A 21,573-nucleotide genomic window follows, 5' to 3' on the forward strand; every position below is an offset into this window, starting at 1 on the left:
AAACACTCACTGCTCCTTGACTTCTCTTGGTTTTTAAACTTAGTATAAATAGATAGGAGAGAACTGTTCAAAAACAAAAATCTTTTAGAGAGAGAAACTCTGCATTCCTTTTAGAGCAAAGAAATGCATCACAAATGTGAAAGTATGGGTGGAGAGTGGAGGTCCCGGTCCTGTTTACATTTATTTGTGGGGGCCAGGGAGTTCGGTTCATGCAAAGGGGTTGTTATTTTTTTTTCCATTTGTTACTTTTAACTCCAGAGGTAATTTTACAGAAATCTTTGTCAGAGTTCTATAATCCCCTAAATATTAACTTGGCTTTAACTCAACATGCCACATTACAAGAGGCTCAGATGATTTCCAGTCTGAACAGTTTTTGGTGTCTATTGCCAAGGTAAAGTTTGTAAAAGCATATCTAGGGATACCCAGGAGGGGCAGGGGAAGGCCTAATTATCTCCCTCTTGTGTGAGCGGGACTCCCCCTTAGAAACGAATTGGTCCTTGGGCAGCTCACTGCTCTCACTAAGCTGGGAGATGAGACTATAAAGCTGGCAGAGGTGGAGAGATTGGCAGCCTCTCCTCCTGGCTCCTTAAATCAAAGAAAAATAATATTAGTTAACTTTTGATGAGCTTGGCTTATGATCCCATGCCCAGGATATGTATCCTGCAGAGTTGAGCTTGTTAGAGGAGAAGTAGGAGAATATGATGGACCAAATCCACATAGGAGTCCTAAATTCTTAGGATGTTATGTTCCCTACTCTTCAGCAGTTTCTTGGGTCATCAATCATCATAAGAATGACAGAGATGATCCCCCAGCTCCACAGCACTGTCATCTGTTCTGGAACTGAAATGAGTAATGCCTCTGGAAAAGCTAAACTTGAATACTAAGGGAAAGGACAATGTTGAATCCAAATTCTTGGTACTCTCTTCTGCCCCTGACTGCCTCAATGCGCAAGAGCAGAGACCAGCAGGTGCTCAGTTATATGGGCACCAGAACATAGAACTTGCTGAAATGAAATGACTCCATGGTTTATTTCATTCACAAGATTCTTTTTAGGGGCTTCAAAAGGAGAGCGTGGCGGGGAAATAGACTGAATATGGCCTTCCAGGGAAAAGATCTAGGTTTATGACTCCAATCTCCTGTTTGTTAGTGACAGGCAAATCTCTTTATGACTTTTCTGTTATCTAAAAATGGGAACAATGATACTGTATCACCAGATTGCTGAAAACATTATAGAAGATAATGGATTTGACAGTGTAGCCCAATACAGAATGGGCATGAAAATGTCAAATGGTAAAACCCTAGGTAGCTACTGCCCAATGTGGACATTTGATTCCGAAAGAAGGCAGCTTGTACAGGTGATACCAAACCTGGAAGATAAGCTGCTTCTTTTTCTAAGCCAGGAAGGACCATACAGTCCCTCCTACCTCTGCAGCATCCTAAAGACTGTGGACTATAGGAGAGCGACCCTTCCTACTGTGTGAGCATACAAGGACTGGGATATAGAAATGGTCGATTTTTAAAAAATCTCTGTACTTCAAGGATGAATTCTGAGCCATTGCAGGCATGGAGAGAGAACGTTCTGCTAATAGAACAAAAGTTTGAACGTCCTGATACGAGGAAGTGATCACTCTAATACAGATGCTCAGTCATTTGTTCACTTTTCATTTAACCAACACGAGAAGGAATGGGACACAGAAAAAGATGAGCAAAAAGTGCAAGGCCCCTGCCCTTGCTGCTCAAAGTGAGGTTGCTGGGCCAGCAGAATCAGCATCACCTTAGAGGTTGTCGGAGATGCAGAATCTCGGGCTCCATCCCAGACCTGCCGAATCAGAGTGTGCGCTTTAACCCAATCCCCAGGTGTTCCAGTTTGAGAAGCACTGGCCCAGGCACTGAAGGAACGGAATCTGAAGCAGACTAGGGCAGAGGCACTTTCCCTTAATCAAGCAAAGCTGCCGAGGGTTTCACTAATTCTGTAGTGAGGTGAGACTTAATGAACTGTGTGTGGGACTTCTCTGGTGGCAGAGAGGTTAAGAATCCGCCTGCCACTGCAGGGGACATGGGTTCGATCCCTGGTCCGGGAAGATCCCACATGCCACGGAGGAACGAAGCCTGCACTCTAGAGCCCGTGCTCCACGACAAGAGAAACCACCGCGATGAGAAGCCCGCACGCTGCAAAGAAGAGTGGCCCCCGCTCGCCACAACTAGAGAAAGCCCGTGCGCAGCAACGAAGACCCAACGCAGTTAAGTAAATAAGTAAGTAAATAAATAACTGTGTGTTATTTGGAGTTGGAGTGTGGTAAACTGTATGCAGTTCCCTCACGTTCCATAGCTTTATCTTCCTCAAGCCTTCCAGGGTCTTTACCAGTTCTGAGGTAAAGGTACCTTTTCACTTTTTGCCCCTGACAGATACTGGTTCAGACGGACCCGGAATTCTTAGTCAAGGTTCCCGAGCCTAGAATGGGCAGACCCGGTGAGCGGCAGCCTTACCTGAAGGCTGACAGATCCTAATAAGTTGTCATCTGGATGTGGCACAAGTTACAAAAGCACTTTGAAAATTATAAAAGAGTACAAAAATGTAACATAGTAATGTCATCAGAACACTCTGAATTGGGGAGAGAATTGTAGAGACAACACGCTCCGCCTTTTCTAGGCTAACTTTTTTTCTGGGAACATGAGCAGGTAATGGGGGCTGCCCATGAGGATTAAGGGGAGGGTATCTGCCATGAAATGCAACCACTGGGCCTGAAGAGGGAAAAAGTAAGACGTTGTCACTCACCATCGTTTAACACTGGAAGAGCAGGGCAATGGTTAAGTTATCCTTTTTGCTACATCTCCTCATCCGGTCTGCCCATTCTACTAGTGAAGCAGGCCCTTTGCCATCTCCATTTCACAGATGGAGTAGCTGAGGCACAGAGACGTCGACTAATTTACCGAAGATCAACTAGTAAACCCAGCATTAAACACAAGTATCCACCTCCAGGGCTCACCTGCTTCATACCCTCTTCCCCCTGCCTCTCAGTAGGTGTTTCCTTCAGTTTGCCTCTGACTCTACCACAGGAACAAGCAATACATATTTTGGGACCGGTGATAGCACAGTAACCAACAAGAATTATTATATGCTAGTATCGCAGAGTAACATCCTGTGGGAACACACCAGAACAGAGTTGACATATAATCGCCGAGCAACCCTTCACAGAGGTCTGAAAAATAAATTCTGGTGTCCCCTCCCCTTTAAAAAAAACTGAAAGGTGTTCAAAACTCAGGAAACAGCATGCAAATAGCAACTTCAGAGTTCAATTATGATGGATACCAAAAAGGAACAGGGAGCTTTTGGGGAATGAAAATAGCAAACAGCTGGGTCATCAGGGTCAAGGAGAACTGTTTTATCCTCAGCTGTCACCCTTCCCACAAGGGGCCATCTAGGGTAAAGTCCCTCTCACCTCTCCTCCCACAGCACAGGTTTTCCTTTCCTCCAGGCTAAAGCTTTGCTGTTCCCTGTCTTGTTTGAAAGGGGAAGCCAAACCACAGAAGCTTGATGAAAGGCTATTTTCTCTTTTGTGCGTCCTGTGTTTTGAACACAGCCGTGTTACAGGAAAGGGGCCTGGTCCCTCTGGCAGAAGTGTAACTGTGCCGCTCACCCTCCTGGCAGGGCTGTCCACACCGGCAGAGCCAGCCCCTCTGGGGCCTCACGCTCCCTGGCGCTGCTTCATCGGCTCCAAAGCTGATAATGCTGTCTCCCACCTACCTCTCTTGCTGATAAACGAATTCCTGAAATACCTTTACAGACCTTCGCATCACCATAAATGCTGCTTTAAGGAAGGACAAATGGTGGAAGTAAATGAAAAGCAGATGGAACGTAAATGGTACCACATGACAGACTTAACTTCTTCAGTAAGAAGAGGGGCAAAAAACTGAAGCCCTTCCTTCCCTACACATGGAGGAGTAACAAGAACCACAGCTACTGCCACAAATGGTTGTTCTGATTTTCTTTTTATACAAGTGACCACCCTAGACCTCCCTAGATTGAAAACATATACATGTTTTTTATGAAAACTCTGGTTACCTTGGTGGGGTGAAATTGCATTCAGCTTTTCCTAAGCAGGGGGCAACACTGACCAGAACATCACATGTTTTTAATTATGGTCCTGAACCTCCTTATGTACAGTTTTCGAGCCAACAGTTGCTCTCAAAGAATCAATTTCTCTTTGTATGAACGTGTCTTGCCTAAAAAAGTGGGAGCTCTTGTAAGCACTTTTAAGACTCTATTTTCCTTCCATAGTGCATAGGCTCTGAATATTAGCTCTCTCAAGTTTGGGGGAGACTGGAGGGTAAACAGAAAGATACCTAGCACTTCAGCGCAGGACTTCAGGTGTGGAGGAGTGGAGAGGCAATGTGAGCTGTAGCAGGGCAAAAGAGAGAAGGTCACCATGGGCATGGGTGGGTGGGGAAGACCTCCTGGGGAAGGGATACCAAACTGGAGTACTGGGTAAGAGCAGCCTTCAGTGGGAAGAGAGGCACAAAGAAGGCATTCTATTGATAGAAGATAATAATAAAGGTTAGTGTTGTATCACTTTGGGGAGGAACAGGCAAGTCACCCCTGACATTCCTTTATTAATGAAGTACTGTGAACACTGTAAATCTTGTCCACACTACAATTTGAGATACACTGGACTACACTAAAGGAAGAAACGAAAGAAAACTCTATGAGCTGATGTCTGGGCATTTACACTATTGCCCCTCCAAGAACTACCATGAACCTAGAGGTGAGTAGGGGTTGGGTAAAGAATTTTACTTTGTTCTTGCCCACCCACAAAGTTTTCTCCACTATGCTTTAGTATGAAGCCTCTGTAATCCTAATATATATTAAAAGATGTTGTTGTGACGATGTGACAATATAACATAGTAAAAGCTCCCAGCACTGAACCCATCACACGGTAGGAGCTGGTTAAAAAGCTTGATCAGACTCAGAAACATGGCCTTCTCTGAAAAGCTGGAGAGAAAAACCTGGCTCCCTGCTCTCTGCAGTTTCGGCTGTGGACTCGGTAAAGAGCCATCACTCCTAAACTCTCGGGCTGTGCCTTCAGGGACTGTGTATCACACCAGGGTTGGGTTCTGATGTGATTCCCAGATGTCAAGATGGGAACTCTGGAATGACAGGTTGCAAAGGGTCTCACAGTTGGAAAAGAGTCTCTGCAGTCCATGTTGCTTTGTTACACATTCCAGACACACAATGACTCAAATCCCCTGTTCCACCCTGCCATCCACTTCTTTGATGTTCAATGCATGAAATTTAGAATAAGCCAAAACTCTGGGGTGACTCCACGGAGGGGAGATGTCCTGGAGTCCTTTCCTTGTGAACATAATCTCCTTATTCTATCTTCCCTTCATTCTCTCCCACATACTGTTGTTTCATTTCCTTCCCTCCACTGTGCCATCGCTTTCCATTTACAGGTTTCCCCCGCTATCTGAGCATTCCTATGAAACTTTTCCTAAGCTGAAATGGGTGTAAGGCGAAGAAGCAATTACCTTTTTTTTTGTAAAAGTGAAAATCCTCTTTGGATTTCTTTCTGTTAGCAAAAATAGATACAATTGGCCCTCCATATTCCCCCTTCCGCCTCCTCAGATTCAACCAACCACAGAATGAATTCTGAATTTTGATCTGCAATTGGTTGAAACTGAGGATGTGGAACTAGCCTATACAGGGGCCAACTGCGCTACACCATTTTATAAGAGGGACTTGAGGATCGATGGATGGATGGCTTTTGGTATCCGAGGGGTCCTGGAATCAAGACGACTGTACTAATGTAGGTCTTTCCTCAAAGCAAAGGGGCGTAAAGTGAACTTTTGAAAAGTGAGGGTTACCTGTATCCCGAAATCAGATTTAAACCTACCGAATAGGTTTTGACTATATTTTACCTTTCATTGCCTACCCCTCACCTCCCACCTGATTCTTAAAAACAAAGAATAAACACAGTCTCACCACTACCATCATCATCACCACCAAAACAATCAAAGAACATACACCCATTTAATCAAGCCAGAGGTTAATGCTTTGTGTTAAAACTTTTCTTAAAGGTAACTTTCTCCCCCATGACTTTGATGGCTTTGGCTAGGGTGTGAAAGCTGGATCTGAGGGAACTGTGACCGCCCCCCCACCAGGCCTGGGACTTAGGGCTGGGTCAGGTGCCCTTTCTCCTTTCCCTCTGCTTTCCCCTTGTGCCTTCTTCCTGGCCCCTCTTTCTCCCTACCTTTTCTCATTTCTCCTATTTACCTCCCCACCCCTGCTTTCTTTTCACAATTTCCATCCCTCAAACCTTCCATCCCTAGTTGGGGCCAAGCCTAATCTCCTCCTAAGACCACCTGTGACAAACTGTCCGCAATTCTGATGGTGCCTGATTAGAGCAGCCTCCCTGGCACCACACGCATTGGCAAAGGCGTCTTCTAGTCCAAGGATCACTGACTGCTCAGCCAGCACACAGCTGCCAGGAGCCACCCTCTCCTTCCCCAGCTTCCATGGGTCCCAGCAAGCAAATGGTTCAATGGTTAGCAGCCACCCAGCAGGCTACTTAGGGCTCATACACTTTTGAAAGGTATAGACCTTTTCTCCTATCTTGACACCCTCTCTTTTTTATTTTAAAAAATTTTTGAATTAATTTTTATTGGAGTACAGTTGATTTACAATGTTGTGTTAGTTTCTGCTGTACAGCAAAGTGAATCAGTTATACACATACATATATCCACTCTTTTTTAGATTCTTTTCCCATATAGTTGATTACAGAGTATTGAGTAGAGTTCCCTGTGCTATACAGTAGGTTCTTATTAGTTATCTATTTTATATATAGTGGTGCATATATGTCAATCCCAATCTCCCAGTTTTTCCCTCCCACCCCTTCCCCCTTGGTAACCATAAGAAAAATAGGGAACGCTTCACGAACTTGCATGTCACCCTTGAGTAGGGCCCATACTAACCTTCTCTGTATCGTTCCAATTTTACCATATGTGCTGCCAAAGCAAGCACCACCCTCTCTTTTTTAATCCACAATTGCTGTTATCTTTCTTTTGCTTCTCCAGAATTAATCTCAAAATCTAAATGTTTTGCATGGCTGTCCTGTTAGTCAGCCTCCGGTGGTTTATTATTTAGATAAAAACATTCATCCTGAAACACAGGAACAAGAAAAGTGCAAGTGTGCTTACCTGGTGCATCAAATAAAAAAATCACCCGATTAATTCAGTCATTTGGCGCAAAGGAGGCTCCTGTCTCCTCCAGTTTTTCACTCTCTCTAGGATGCTAATTGTTTTTCTTTTGATAGTCTTGTAATTTTGGCCTGAAGTCTAAAATCTGGCCTGCTGGGCTATGTGTCAGAGTTGTAAATTAGATGACATCTGTTTTGAATTTAATCCATCTTTAATTTTCTTTTGAGCCCTCTTCCCTTATTCATTTCCCCTTCAATTGTAAGGATCAGACTTTGCTGGATGCTTTAGACAAAAGTGTGGACCTTTCTGCTTTGTGGGGCACAGATTACAATTACTGAAGGTAAATGGTCACAATGAAGGCTATTCAGAGAAAAGATGTGGGGAGAGAAGCCTTAGCAACCATCCCAGAGAGGATGAGCAGCTAATACAAAAGCCTGGCTGTCCACACCAGCTTTTCTGAGATTCCCACCAAATACTTACAGTTGATTAGAAGGAGACTGACAGAGAGGGTTGAAACGGGGGAAGTATTGTGAATTGAGAGAGGCTGAGGTGGTGGCGATGGTGGTGGTGGTGGTGTATGTGACCTTTTACCTCTTCATATTTAATTTTTTCTTTTTTTTTCCCCTCAGAAAAATAATAAAGGGAGGAGAAATGCATTTTCCTAATGCAGACTCATATTTTGACAGTGAGACCTCATTTTTTTCTCCTGTCTACATATCTCCTACATTCTTCTTTTCATGTGGAAGTTGTTTATTGCTAATTGGATTGGGCCTGCTTATTAAGAATCATTTTTCCTGTCAGAATGCCTAATGTAACACCCTTGTATAACATGTTTTTCCTTTATACAAACCCTTTTTCACACATATAATCTCATGGAGAGTCAATCGGAGTCTTGAAACTTTGCCTGTGTAGAGGCAAGAAAGAACGGATAGGCTGCTGGCCAGAATACGTGCCCGAGCTTTCGCATCTGACGCACACACCAGTCACCGCTGGAAGGAGAAATGAGCAGGCTAGCTGTGCACAGAATGTAAAGTGGCTCCCCCGAACACTAGATGTAGAAGCTCTAAACTGAATTTCCCCACATCATGAAAACTGGCCAACAGTGACTTTGTGCTTGCACATAGATGACAAATCATCCCTTCATGATGCTGGCTTTGGGTTTTTTGGATGCTGCCATGTGTAGGCTGTTGCTAGGCAGGTCATGGGGTCTGTGTAAATGCTGTTTTTCAATGGAATACGTAGATAGCAGTGGTTCTCAACTGGGGGTGATTTTTATCTCTAAGGGGACATTTAGCAGTGTCTGGAGACATTTTTGGTTGTCACAGCTGAGGGGGAGGGTTGCTACTAGCATCTGGTGGGCAGAGGCTGGAGAAGCTCGTAAGTATTGTAGAACGCACAGAACAACTCCACAACCAAGAATTATCTAGCCCAAATGTCAATAGCACCAAAATCAGAAACCCTCGTATTATAGGCAACTATAGTAGACACTGAACCAGGCAGCAACAGATTTTTATATGCTCAATCAAAACTACGGTGTTGAGACAAAAGGGCACTTGCTATCTGGCTTCCTCAGATGAATAGCTATTGTTGACTTTGATGACCATCTTGGCCATAAAATATTCTCTGTGTGGAGTGGGCCAAGAGGTCCTCCAGATGGGCTCCCCTCCTGCTACGTCTTTTCTTGGTGATCAGCACCCTCTTCCATGTGTATGTGGTCACTCAAGCTAGATATCTTTGGGTTTTCATTCACTCTCCTCCCCTTCTCCTCACCCCACCTCTCACCAATAATCGATTCTTCCTAATTCCAAGCTCTCTCACTATAAAGATCTGTCCTGACTTCCTAGGTTCCCCACCTCTGATTTAGCCCAGGCCTCGCTCACCATGGAGGGCGCCTACTGCTAAGCCCCCAGTAATAGCATCCTGGCCCCTCTCTCTCTTGCCAGCCTGCAGCTCCAGCCAACTCCATGCAGGGCTCCACCACGTCAGCCACTTCCTCATCCACCTAGTCCTTTAGAGAAGAAATATTTATTGAGTGTCCACTATCTGCTAATTACTGTGCTAGGAGCAGTGTTCATTCCCTGGATTAAAATCTTTCCAAGCCCCCATGTTGCTTACAGGACAAACTCCTTGCTTCTCTGAGAATCTGCCTTTGACCTAACTTTTCAGTTTACTCTCCCACCCTCCACTGATGTATTCACTCCAGCCACGCTGAACGAATTGCTTTTCGTTAGTCTGGGTCACACACTCTTAAACTCTTTTATCTTTGCATGTGAGGAGCGTCCTTTCTATTTGGAGTATCCTTTCAACGCTTATCTGGGGAACTTTCATTCATCCTGTGCAACTTAATCTGGTACCTACGCAGATGCCTGGCACATGGAAGCTACTCAATAAATATGGAATGAACTTAAATTTCACCTTCTTCGTGAAACATTCTTCGTTCCCCTGGCTATATGTCTCTCATGCTCCACAGCCTGCTATACGCACTTCCATTAACCCCGTCACATGCACTGACTGTGAACCCTTTGAGGAATGGTGTTTTATGTCTTATGTTTTGTTTTATATCTCTTGGGACCTCCAGGCTCTGTGCCATGCTGGACATAAAGTGGACCCTTGTGACTAAATGTTCACTATTTTGTAAGGATGGCTTCTCGTGTTTTTGGAATGCTGTTTCAGACTGAAAATGATATGCATCATTTGTTAGCCCCAAAACTCACAAAATCTGATGCTAGTCTCAAATGTGCCCTGCCCCTTCTCCATAACTGAATACCTTCCAGTGCATAGGATCTGAAATTTGAGTCCATCTTTTATCACTTAGTTACTGTGTAACCTTGGGAAGAGATTTAACCAGTCTCTGAGCCTTTGTTTCTTCTTCTATAAAATAGGAATAATGATAATTGCCTTTCTTACCCCTTAGGGTGATCATGAGGATCAAATGAGATGATGAATGTGAAAGTACTTTGTAACTTCTCAGGTCATAAAACTTTCCAAGTGCCTCCTTATTCAAAATGTAGCAAAACATAATAAAACCCCTCCCTCAATCTTGCATGGTCTTTATTTTTTTCCACAAACTTCTTGAAAGGACCAGATTTGTTTATTGTATCCACCCTCTCCCTTCAACCCCAGGCGTCCTGTTTTATGTCCAGCCATACCACTGGCAGCTCACTCACTACAATCATCAATAATCTTCTAATTGCTAATATCTGTGGACACTTTTCTGTCCTTCCTTCATTTGACCTGACTCCAGTCTGCCTCTGCCTGAGATGTTCTCTGTACTGGGGCCAGAGTGAGCTTCCTGAAACATGGATTCTGATCATATCCTAACATGTAAAAACCCACCATGATTCCTCACAGCCTCCAGGATAAAATTCAAACTCCTTAAGAAGGTCTGTCATGTCCTGCATCATCTGGTCCCTGCCTACCACTTCATCAGTATTACCTAATGTCACTCTCCTTATTACACACACCCTAGCCAGACAAAATGACTTCTGTTTCCAGAAAGTGCTGTGCTCTTTCACATGCTGCCCCAAAGCCAGCCTGGTACAATCTGGTCATCTTTCAAGACTTGGTTCAAAATATCACCTCTTTTGGGAAGCATTCCCTGATCTCAGCTTCCCATTCCTCTCCACTCCATGCTGAAGTAGGTACCCCCATCTCTGTGTTCCCCAGACTCCTTGACAGCATCATAATCAGCATAATCTTCCCACTATTCTCTAACTACCCACTCAATATTTACCTCCTCGCTAGACAATGAGCTCTTTGGGTAAAGGAACATGTTTTATCTCTCAATATGTCTAGCTTTTGGCAGGGTTCCTGGTATAGAGTAAGCAACTGTTAAATGCTTGTTAAATAAATAAACGAGTTCGATAAACATTATTATTTGCACTACATTCTTATTCCTTTACCGTATTTTTTACACGTTTTTTTAGGATTGTTTTGGTTACATTCTGGTTTTCACAGATTTAGAAAAAATTCTGGCAAATGTCATAATTTATTCAGAAGTTACTCTATGTTGAGATAGTGAGTTTGGCTTTCTTTGGGAACTTTTATGCTTACAAAAGAAAACATAGCCTTTTGTGCTATGCCTCAGTGGGTTCACAACAGATCCTGAGGTACCCAGGAATCCCTGCTCACCTGTCGCTTCTGGCCTTGGTGGTTTCCAGCTGTCGCGTAAGGAGCTTGGCAATGGCAGTGAAGCTGTTGCTCATGCGGAAGATGTCTCTGCTCTGAGGGCCCAGGATGGAGGAGAAGGTGTCCGTGATGCTCTTAATCTCCAGCAGGAGAATATGGTGAAACGAGTGCTCCATGCTGGCCAACTGACTCACCAGGAACGGCAAGCAGCTCCTGGCTCTCTCCTGCCAAGAACAATGGAGAACGTGTACAACTGTTGGCGGGGATGGAAACTGCTGCAGCCACTATGGAAAATAGTACGGCAGTTCCTCTGAAAATAGAACTACCCTATGATCCAGTAATCCCACTTCTGGGAATCTATCCAAAGGAAACGAAGTCATTTTCTCAAAGAGATATCTGCACTGCCATGTTCATAGAAGCATTATGTACAACAGCCAAGACATGGAAGCAACCTAAGTGTTCACTGACAGATGAATGGATAAAGACAAGGTGGCATATATGTATGGAATGAAAAGTTATTCAGCCACAAAAAAGAAGGAAATCCTGCCACCATTTGTGATTACATGGATGAATCTGGAGGGCATTATGCTAAGTGAAACAAGCCAGACAGAGAAAGACAAATACTTTATGGTATCTCTTATGCGTAGAATCTAAAAAAAAAAGTCAAACCCAAGAAACAGAGGCTAGAAAAGTGGTTGCCAAGGATTAGTGGGTGGGGGGGGGGGGCGGAAATAGGGAAAAGTTGGTAAAATGTATAAACATTCAGTTATAAGATGAATAGGGTCTGAGGATCTAATGTATAACATAGTGACCATAGCTGATAACACTGTATCATGTAATTGAAATTTGCTAAAACATATGGGAATAATGGATGGGTTAATTAACTTGATAGGGGGAATCCTTTCACAATGTATATCAAATCATTTGTTGTACACTTTAAATATCTTATAATTTTACTTGTCAATTATACCTTAATAAAGCCGGGGGTGGGGGTGGTGGGGAAGAACGATGAAGAACTAAGGTCTATATTTAAAAAAAAAAGTCAGAGTCCCATGACCTGCAGATGATAATTCTATGGGGAGTTTACTTAGAGAGCTAGCTGAAGCTAACAATGTTTCATTCATAATGCCTCTTAATTGGCTTCTTTGAGGTTTTGATTTTTTTCCTGATTTCCAAGACAATTTTAAAAAAATAAATAAAACCTTTTTCCTGTTGCTCCTTTCTTAAAAATATGTAGTCTCATGAGCCTATCTTGCCAGGTCCAAATCTCTCAACCATCGTTAATGATCTGACCCCCACATTCACCCTTCCCAACTCTGGTTCCTCCTTGGGCCAAGACTCTATGCCTGACTCACTAACTCCACGTGGACAGGGGAGGCCTGGTCAACGGCACCCCCCATCCATCTGCCTGTCAGATGATGCCGTGTACCATAATGGTATACCTCCTCTCCACAGGACATCCTCCCTCATTTGTTCACTTTAAGCATTTGTCAGCATGTGATAGATTTTATGTGCCTGGTCGAATGAGTAGATTCTGTTACTCAGCTTTAATCAAGTTAACTCTCACAATTGACTTAAATACGTTCCTTCAAAAAACTGAAGATGAAGAACAGCGTGAATAACTCAGGCGTGAGTGAATAACAAGAAAATAGCTTAGCTGACTTGTCTCCTATACCTATGAGAACTCCTCATCAGTCATATTATCAGGTGACATGATCTAATCCAACATGACTGGAAGTTAGCCAAAAAATTCAAAATTATCAAGAACGTTATTTGAAATGTAGATTTGTGCCCAATATAAATAATGATATACCATTAATAAATAAAAATAACTAAAAATATGCTTATTTTATCTTTAACTGCTCTTTTAAAATCTTATTTTTTAATGTATTTAAAAACTTTCATAATGGTAGTATAATAGACCATATGTATAATTATAAATAAATATATATTGGAGGCTGATGCTCAAAATCCTTTTAAGTGATAGGTGTGCAGGTGTAAACTACTCTTCTAGCTAGGAATTCCCCTGTCCCCTCTGTTCTAGCATTTGGGGCCTTCATTTCTTTCAAGATTAACTTCTCTCTCTCCTCCATGAAGCCATTCCCAATGACCTCTTCTGTCTGAATTTTCACTGTATTATCAACTCTTTTTAAAAATCTTTTTAGTACTTGATTGCATTTGATCATTTGTTTACTCGTGCTTTTATTGCATGCCTGTAATATGTCTGTGCTAGACACTAGATGACAAAGGTGAATGAGAAGTGGTCTCTGCCTTTAAGGGACCCACAATCCCCCCTTCCATGTATAATTCCCTAACGGTTACATGTACCATTCAAGTCTCCTAAAGGGGCCACTTCTCATACATCAATCATCAGCCCGGCACAGAACTGAGCCTGTAGTGTCTACACTCGGTGTGTATGTCTTGATTTACTGATTTAAGCAAACCTTATATGCCAAGGCATGACTTTACAAATAAAGGTATGTAGTTGCAAAAGAATTCTGTACTTTAAAAGAAATATTTATTACAGAACAGATTGCAGTAGTGAACTTCCCTAGTCTTTAATACTTAACTTGTTTTTCAAAGAGTCCATGTACAATTGCACTGGAACACATCTCTTGGGGAAGGGGGTACATCTGCCATCAATCCCTTAATAACTATTTGTTAAGAACACCTAGGGCACGGTGCTCTGTCTGGATATGTGGGACTAAGGCTAGGACTTCCGTGAGCTGGACAGCTAATTGAAGAGATATTTACTCATTGAAGGATAACAATATTAGAGGAATGAAAAATAAACACCATTGGAACAAGTTCCTTGATAGCCCATTATACTTTGGCTCATATAATTGTCAGGTTGCAGGACACCTAAGTACTCTTGAGTCTAATATTTTTTTCAACATAGATGCTTTCATTCATGCAAGGGCTCTGTATGTGAATTCACGGTGTGCAATGCATCACAGGGGCGTTTTCCCTTCCTGATTTCAAGGCAAAAGCTGGATATGCGGGTCCCTACCCTGCGCCAGACACTGTTCTAGAAGCTAGGAACACAGCACTGAAGAAAAAAGATAATCTCTGCCATGATAATGAGGCAGACAGACAATAAACAAAATACATGTGTAAAATACAGAGTGTGTTGGATGGAGATATGTACCTCAAAGGAAGATGAGGCAGAATAGGGAGACCCACGGAGGGGGGTTAATGTTAAAATAGTGTAGTCAGGTCAGATTTCACAGAGAATATTACATGTGAATTCAGCAAGATTTTAGGATCTAAACCCAATAGTCTCAGTAACCACAGAAAACAGTTACAGTAAAAAGTGTCCTGATTGACAAAGGGAGGTCGGAAGAGATAAGAAATGGGACACGGGAGATGTGGCACTTTACTATGGAGAATGCGATTTCAAATTTCAAGTAACTTCCTCAGCTTCAGCTTCAGGTTCGTCTTTAGCAGTTATTTTAGTCAGTCCACAAACATTTCATTTGCTTACCTAAGAAGTGTCCCTACGGTTTCATTAAGAGCCCTTTTTTGAAAGCACATGTCTTCCTAAAGGTGAGGATGGCTGTGTGGGTATTTGCTGAAATCAACACAACTCTGGATGATTTTCTGGCAGCCAAATTGAGCTGAAGGGAAAATTAATCACAGCGTGGGAACAAGAAAAGTTATAACTGCTCTGGAACTAACATATGAAACCAAGCCAACCTCACATCGTTTGTTCTGAAAACTTGGAGCATGCCCATATACCTCACAGGGGTAACAGATGTGATTCTGGATTAGAAAGTGTGATGTTAGGGTAGGAAGGGGTTTAGGAGATTCTGATTTCTTTCTTGGCTCCACAATATTTCATCTCTGGAGGCCAGTGACTGCATTTTTCTGCTTTCAGTCATCCCACCGTGGGGACAGGGTCAGCAGCACCTGTGTGCCTTAATGGCAAGCCTGACCTCATCCCTTCGGACATAAATTGATTATTTAATATTAAAATAATAATAGCTGACCCACAGAGAACACTTAATCTAAGCGCCAAACCTATTCTATACGATTTTTATGTATTTATTCACGCAATCCTCCCAATAATACTGTGATCACTGCCATTTTATAAGAAGGAAACTGAGGCACAGATGGAGGACTAACTCACTCAGGTCACACTGCCCCCCATGTCTCTAAAGCTGTGTCTTCTCTGGCTATACTTCCATCCCTCCCGCCCCCAAATCCGAAACCCACCCTTGCACATATTTTCCCACTCCTTTTTCCTATCTCTTGTTCATCATCAGTTATAGGATCCTTTCCACTTTATTTTGATTTAGTGGTGTAAATATCATAAATACTCTGTAAATACAAAATAGACCAGCAGGTCTCAAACTTTTTGGTCTCAGGAACTTTTTACTGTCTTAAAAATTATAGAAGACACCAAAGAGTTTTTGTTCATCTGAGTTATATCTATTGATATTTACCATTTATTAAGTCAAATAAAAGAAATTTCAAAAAAATGTCTGGAGACATTTTGGCTGTCACTGCTGGGGGTGGTAGGGGGGACAAGCTGGTAGTATCTACTGGGTAGAGGCTGGAGATGCTGCTAAACATCCTACAGTGCATAGGACAGCCCCCCGGAAACCAAATGTCAAAATACTTGGCTCAAAATAGCAATAGGGCCAACCTGAGTTAAGTGAAACTGGCTTTTTGTTTGTTTGGTTTCTTCCCTGCAAACACGTGGTGGTGAAGAAGACGATGAGTACACATTTTGGTGCCACTGTCTTGATCTGTGCTGAGGTACTGGCAGTCTTACCCATCATCGCTTTTGTCTTTTCTGTGAAAATGTCAACACAGTGAAAAAGGTCAATGATGTGTGAGTATTAGTGTGAAAATAGCTTGGACCACGCAGATCCCCTGAAGGGGTCTCAGGGGTCCATGGACCGCACTGAGAGTTGATGAACTAGAATCAAGGGTCAGCAAACTGTTTCTGTAAAGAATCAGAGAGTAAATATTTTTTGGCTTTATGGGCCATGTGGTATCTGTTATGGGAAAACAGCTACAGACAATAAGTAAATGAACAGGTGTGGCTAGATTTGGCTCACAGGCAGTGATTTGCCTTGGTCATACCATTCATTTTTTGTGTGTTGTTCATTTTGTTTGTAAAATACTGCTACTACTATCTCATAAAACGCCTCTGTTATTCTTTGTGAGGATAACAGAATGTAAATCAGAAAGCGGCCAAAAATGAAAATGTGGGTGCCTGGTTATGGTGATGATTGTTTCCCTCTATTAAGCATCCACTATGTCTCAGGTACTTGGCATCTGCTTCCTCACTTAATCCTCATGACAACCTTGCACAATGGTAACAGGATGAAGATACTGATAAGAGGGCCAATCACTGGACCAAGATTACACTGGTAATAAGAGTCTTGGTAGCAGAGACAAGAGTGAATCAAGACCTGCCTGATTTCAGAGTTTGAATATTTCCACTTTGGTTAGGCTGAAAAAGATGGCTTAGTGCAGCCCTGTATGCTGCTATCTTCCTGTCTTCCACCCACAGCAGGTATCAGCAACTGATTTCAGTGTTCTCTGCTGAACTTTCCCAAGACCCTTTCTCAACGCTATGCTCCTCGTGAGAGGGTCTCAACCCTGGCTGTATGTTAGAATCACCTGGGAAGCTTTTAGAACAATTCTAATGCCCAATAATTCCCCTCTCCCCCTGCCCTCGCCCCAGTTTCTATTTAATTTCATTGTGATGGGTGGGGTCCAGGCAGAGGAATTTTTAAAACCTCCCAAGTAATTCTAATATAGAGCCAGGGCTGAGAATCACTAGTCTATATAGAGTACCAAATCTCTGGAAGTTTGAGAATTTGCTGATTTTAGGACATGTGGATTTGGTCCTAAAATCCACACTTTTCTCTCTGTCCTTTATCAATTTACAAAAGAGTTAAAGAAAATAATTTATTTTGCTGCCTGAATGAAAATATTTTATTTCCTGGGCATCTGTTATTCTTGCTTTTTTACTGGGCCATTTCACTGTTATTTTTTCATAATTCAACCCTTAGACGTCGCCACACACCAAAAAGACACTCGCAAGGGGCATTAGGAATGTAAATCAAATGAGCTTATTGTTAATGCTTTCTCAGTGAAGCTTTGCCAGGGACACCCCAGCCTTTACTTAGGAGCCCTCAGAAGCCTGAGCGGGGCCAGCAGTTGCTTGGTGGTGTATTTATTCCATGAGCCTCTTTCCTAATGATGGTGGGGTTACTAGCTTCAGAGCAAGAGTTGAAGGGTTAGTATGGGCCCCTCCTCCACCTCAATTCCCTGGCTTCAAGAAACTCTAGAGTAGGGGAGCCAACTCTTTCTGATTGGTCCTGGAATTTTCCTGGTTTTGTCATTGAAGGTCTCAAATCCTGGGAAACCCTTCAATCGAGGGCAAATTGGGACAGTTGGGCACCCTACTCTGGAGTCTGTGAGAAGGTGGGAAATTATTTCAGCTCAGAGAACTCTGCTAGACAGCCTCACACTGCTGGTGAATGTGATGATATATCACTGTCTATGTATATGTGTATGTGGGTGTGTGTGTGTTGTGTGTTTGTGTGTGTTTGTGTACAAAGAGTCGATTATTATTATTCATAGTAGCTATGTTCTATAAAGTCACTTCAAACACTGAATTAGCAAATACTGAAGCATTGCTTCTAGAGCAAATATAGGGGTAGGTTCCTGAAAGTCTCCGGTCACACATTTTCATCAACTGATCAATACATAACCTTGTTTTATGTGTGTTTCTATCTAAAGATGTCTTCAGATGAATGGATAAAGAAGATGTGGTACATACATACAATGGAATATTACTCACCCATAAAAAGGAATGAAATTGGGTCATTTGTAGAGACATGTATGGGCCGAGAGACTGTCATACAGAGTGAAGTAAGTCAGAAAGAGAAAAACAAACATTGTATATTAATGCATATGTGTGGAATCTAGAAAAATGGTACAGATGAACTGGTTTGCAAGGCAGAAATAGAGACACATGTAGAGAACAAATGTATGGACACCAAGGGGGCAAAGCCGGGGGTGGTGGTGGTGGGATGAATTAGGAGATTGGGATTGACATATATACACTAATATGCATAAAATAGATAACTAATAAGGATTTGCTATATAAAAAAAATAATAAAGTAAAATTCAAAAGAAAAAAAATAAAGATGTCTTAATTGATACAGATCGTTAATTCATTAAAATTGAACTCACAGCTAACAGCACTATAACTCATGCCTGAAGGCAGCCTACATAACACATGAATTTTCTCCATAAGGTGCATCACAGCCTTCTCACACTTGGGAACACTAGAGAGCACTTCAGCAGTAAACTTGTGGACATTTTAAGCAATGAAATCACCAACAAAGAGCACAAAGATTAGACTGTGGCACTAAATAGACCACGAGAAGAACAGACACTTGTTTACAGAGAGAGGGGAACTGAAACAAGAAGGCAGAGCATTGCCTCGTTCAACCCCAGCTGGGAACCTGTGCAGTGGGCACTATTCTGTGCATGTCTGTGAGTGACCTCACAAGCACCTTGAGTATTGATTTGGGGTTACAAACACAATTTAGAGACTAGGGTGAATTTTGTGAATATAAAATCAGTGAGGTCGATAGAAAGATAGATAGATAGATATCAATAGATAGACATATAGACATGTAGATAGGTGGATCGATTAATCAATCTTGGATCTTTGTGGACCTCCTATAAAAGAAAATTATCTTCTTTTACCTTCTGGTCAGAATTGAAAGATATTCCAAACTGCTTGGCCTGACTTTCCATTCAGCCATCAGGAATGTGAGCTCAGCTTAACCAGGTCATATGGAGTTTGGTTTGAGTTTAAGTCTCCAGCTCATCTTGCCAGTTTCTTTCCTTCTACTTTTCACCACAGGCAGATTCTCTCCTTGCCTTTAAACTAATTGAAACATTCTTTCCTTAGTAAGTTACTATATATCCGAATCCACATGTGCTCTGTTTTTCACCCACATATTAATTCTTTTCCCCATCACAGATGGATTTGTATATATGACCCAACTTGGGTGTGCAGATTGAAGGCTGGCGACAGCCATTTGCTTTTTGCTTGCAACTCAATTATTTTTTGTTTTTTATTTTTAACAACACAACCTCAAAATTTAACAATTGGTAAAACTTCAGGGAAAAATAGATCAATGAATATTTTTAGTTGGAGATTTTAATATACTTCTCTCAAAATTGATAGTTAAAGCAAGTAACACACAAGTAGATATATCAAAGTCCTAACCATATAATTAATACATTTGGGCTATTAGAAATATTTTTTCAATCCGGAACTAAATAGGATGCACATTCTTGTACACCTGAATTGAACACAATATTGTAAATCAACTTCAAAAAAATAGTATGCACATTCTCTTTGAGTATGACTGGAACAGCAACTCAGTTATTTACAGCAGAATATGAAAAACATGGTAACATGACATATTCTAAAATCCTTCTTTTCCTTTTTTGAGTCTTTACAAAAAAAAAAAAAAAAGGAAAAAAAGATGTTAGAATAATGCCATTCTTTTTTAAAAAAGGATCCATTTGGTCTGGAACACTGAATGAAGCTCTCCCTGAATGAGAATTGTAATTATGAGAAAGCCAAAGGAGAAACTTATCTGTAAATCCTTTTTTAATAGATTCTGATATGCTCGGAAAGACATTTATGAAGTGGTGTTCATGTTGGAGATACTGAGATATGCCTTCTTCTCGGAGCTCTCTGTGGCTAGGGGTTGTTGCCATTTTAAAAGACCACACCTAAAATCGTTTTCTCTTCTTCCATCTCCTTTAGCAACCCAGTTTCCATTAGAAACAGATGTCTTCCATTAGGGCAGACTGTTGGCTACTGGAAGCCCTTCCTCCCCTTCTCTTCCTTGTACCCCCCCACACGTCTTTAAACCAATTCAAACGTCACCTCTTCTGTGAAGTCCTCCTGAACTCTTCCAGCCAAAGTTGCTTGCACCTATCTCTGTGTTCCTCAGACCTCTGGCTGTATCTTCATGAGAACCCTGACATCTGTGCCTGCAATTTCTGTGTCACTGTCACCTTTCCCGGTGTGCCCCTCAAAGGCTGGACATGTCACGTTCATCTTTGTACCTTCGGTGCTTAATGTGTTGCCTGACATAAAGTTTATTATTGAAAATCACCACCAACACCCCAACACTCCTGACACGGCTCTGGAACCATGAGGTGGGGAAACCTCATGCTTTTCAGCAAAATAGGATTTGTTAAATCTTCCTACCTCCTTTTGGGGAATGGCTGTACTGATAGATTTTTTTGGTATGGCTGGACTTATGTTAAGAAAAACTTGAGATGATTTTGGGCTTGGTGTTTTTATTAGCTATATAACTTTGAGCATCTTATTTAACCACTTTGAGCCTCAGTTTCTTCATCTATAAATTGGAGCTAGCAATTCAGTGGCAGATACTTTTGCTTGCCTATCAATAGTCATATCTCATCCTATCACCTTCTTTCTTATTGGTAAAATCTCCATCCTGCCATAATGTGAAAATGACAGCTATTCAATTCCTCAGCCTATTCCTACTCAGGGGACGGGTATATGAGTTTATCCTGGGCATTTGGACTTGAGGTGAAGTTTTCTGGGATGAGAGATTGATGGAAAAGGTTTTTCTCCCAAATAAGAAGAGAGACATGGAAGGACACATGCCTTTTCTTTAATCAGACGTTGCTGTGTCTACATCATGTGCTGCCTGGATCTGTGGCAGCCATCTTACAAGCATGAGGGGACATACTTATGGGGCCAAGTCAATATACTGGGGAGGTGGAGAGAAAGAGCCTTGTCACCAAGGGTTTTTGATGACATTTTGGAATTTTTGAAGGGACTTGGACCCATCAAGTCTTGCAAACTTCTTAAATGAGATGATAAATATTCTTATTATTGAAGCTGGCTTTAGTTTGATATGCTATTAACAAACTCAGCTGACACAAATTCTTCAAGACTTCGTTATGAGGAATAATGAAATAATACCTATAAAAGACCTGGCATAGAGCAAATGGTTTTAAAAAATGGTAGCAATCAATTGTTATTACAAGTATTATTCTTAATAAGATGTGATTATACTGGAAATATCAACGAGTTAAAAAATAAGCCATTTAGTAGAGGCCTATTGTTTTATTATACTATTGTTGTCAATACCAGCCATACTATTTGGCACATAGTAAATGTTTAATGTTTTTTTTTGACATTATGGAATATGTGCTGCA

At 41.8% G+C, this 21,573-nt stretch overlaps 1 protein-coding gene and 1 non-coding gene across 7 annotated transcripts in view; both read right to left on the reverse strand.

Moving 5' to 3' along the window:
* VEPH1 (ventricular zone expressed PH domain containing 1) overlaps nucleotides 1-21,573 on the reverse strand; it is a 238,717-nt gene that overhangs the window by 123,145 nt on the left and 93,999 nt on the right. For all 6 annotated transcript variants that reach the window (XR_011074282.1, XM_068546156.1, XM_068546152.1 and 3 more), the window contains exon 7: nucleotides 11,326-11,546. Coding sequence is in view for 5 of the 6 variants with exons in the window: in XM_068546156.1 (XP_068402257.1) it covers nucleotides 11,326-11,546 (221 nt within the window). In the remaining variant the exon portion in view is untranslated. The remainder of the gene's footprint in view (nucleotides 1-11,325; nucleotides 11,547-21,573) is intronic.
* On the reverse strand, nucleotides 6,912-7,018 carry LOC137766919 (U6 spliceosomal RNA). Its single transcript, XR_011074445.1, has one exon. It is a non-coding gene; the product is annotated as a U6 spliceosomal RNA (small nuclear RNA).

This window comes from Eschrichtius robustus, chromosome 6 (genome assembly GCF_028021215.1).
Source record: "Eschrichtius robustus isolate mEscRob2 chromosome 6, mEscRob2.pri, whole genome shotgun sequence".
Taxonomy (NCBI): domain Eukaryota; kingdom Metazoa; phylum Chordata; class Mammalia; order Artiodactyla; family Eschrichtiidae; genus Eschrichtius; species Eschrichtius robustus.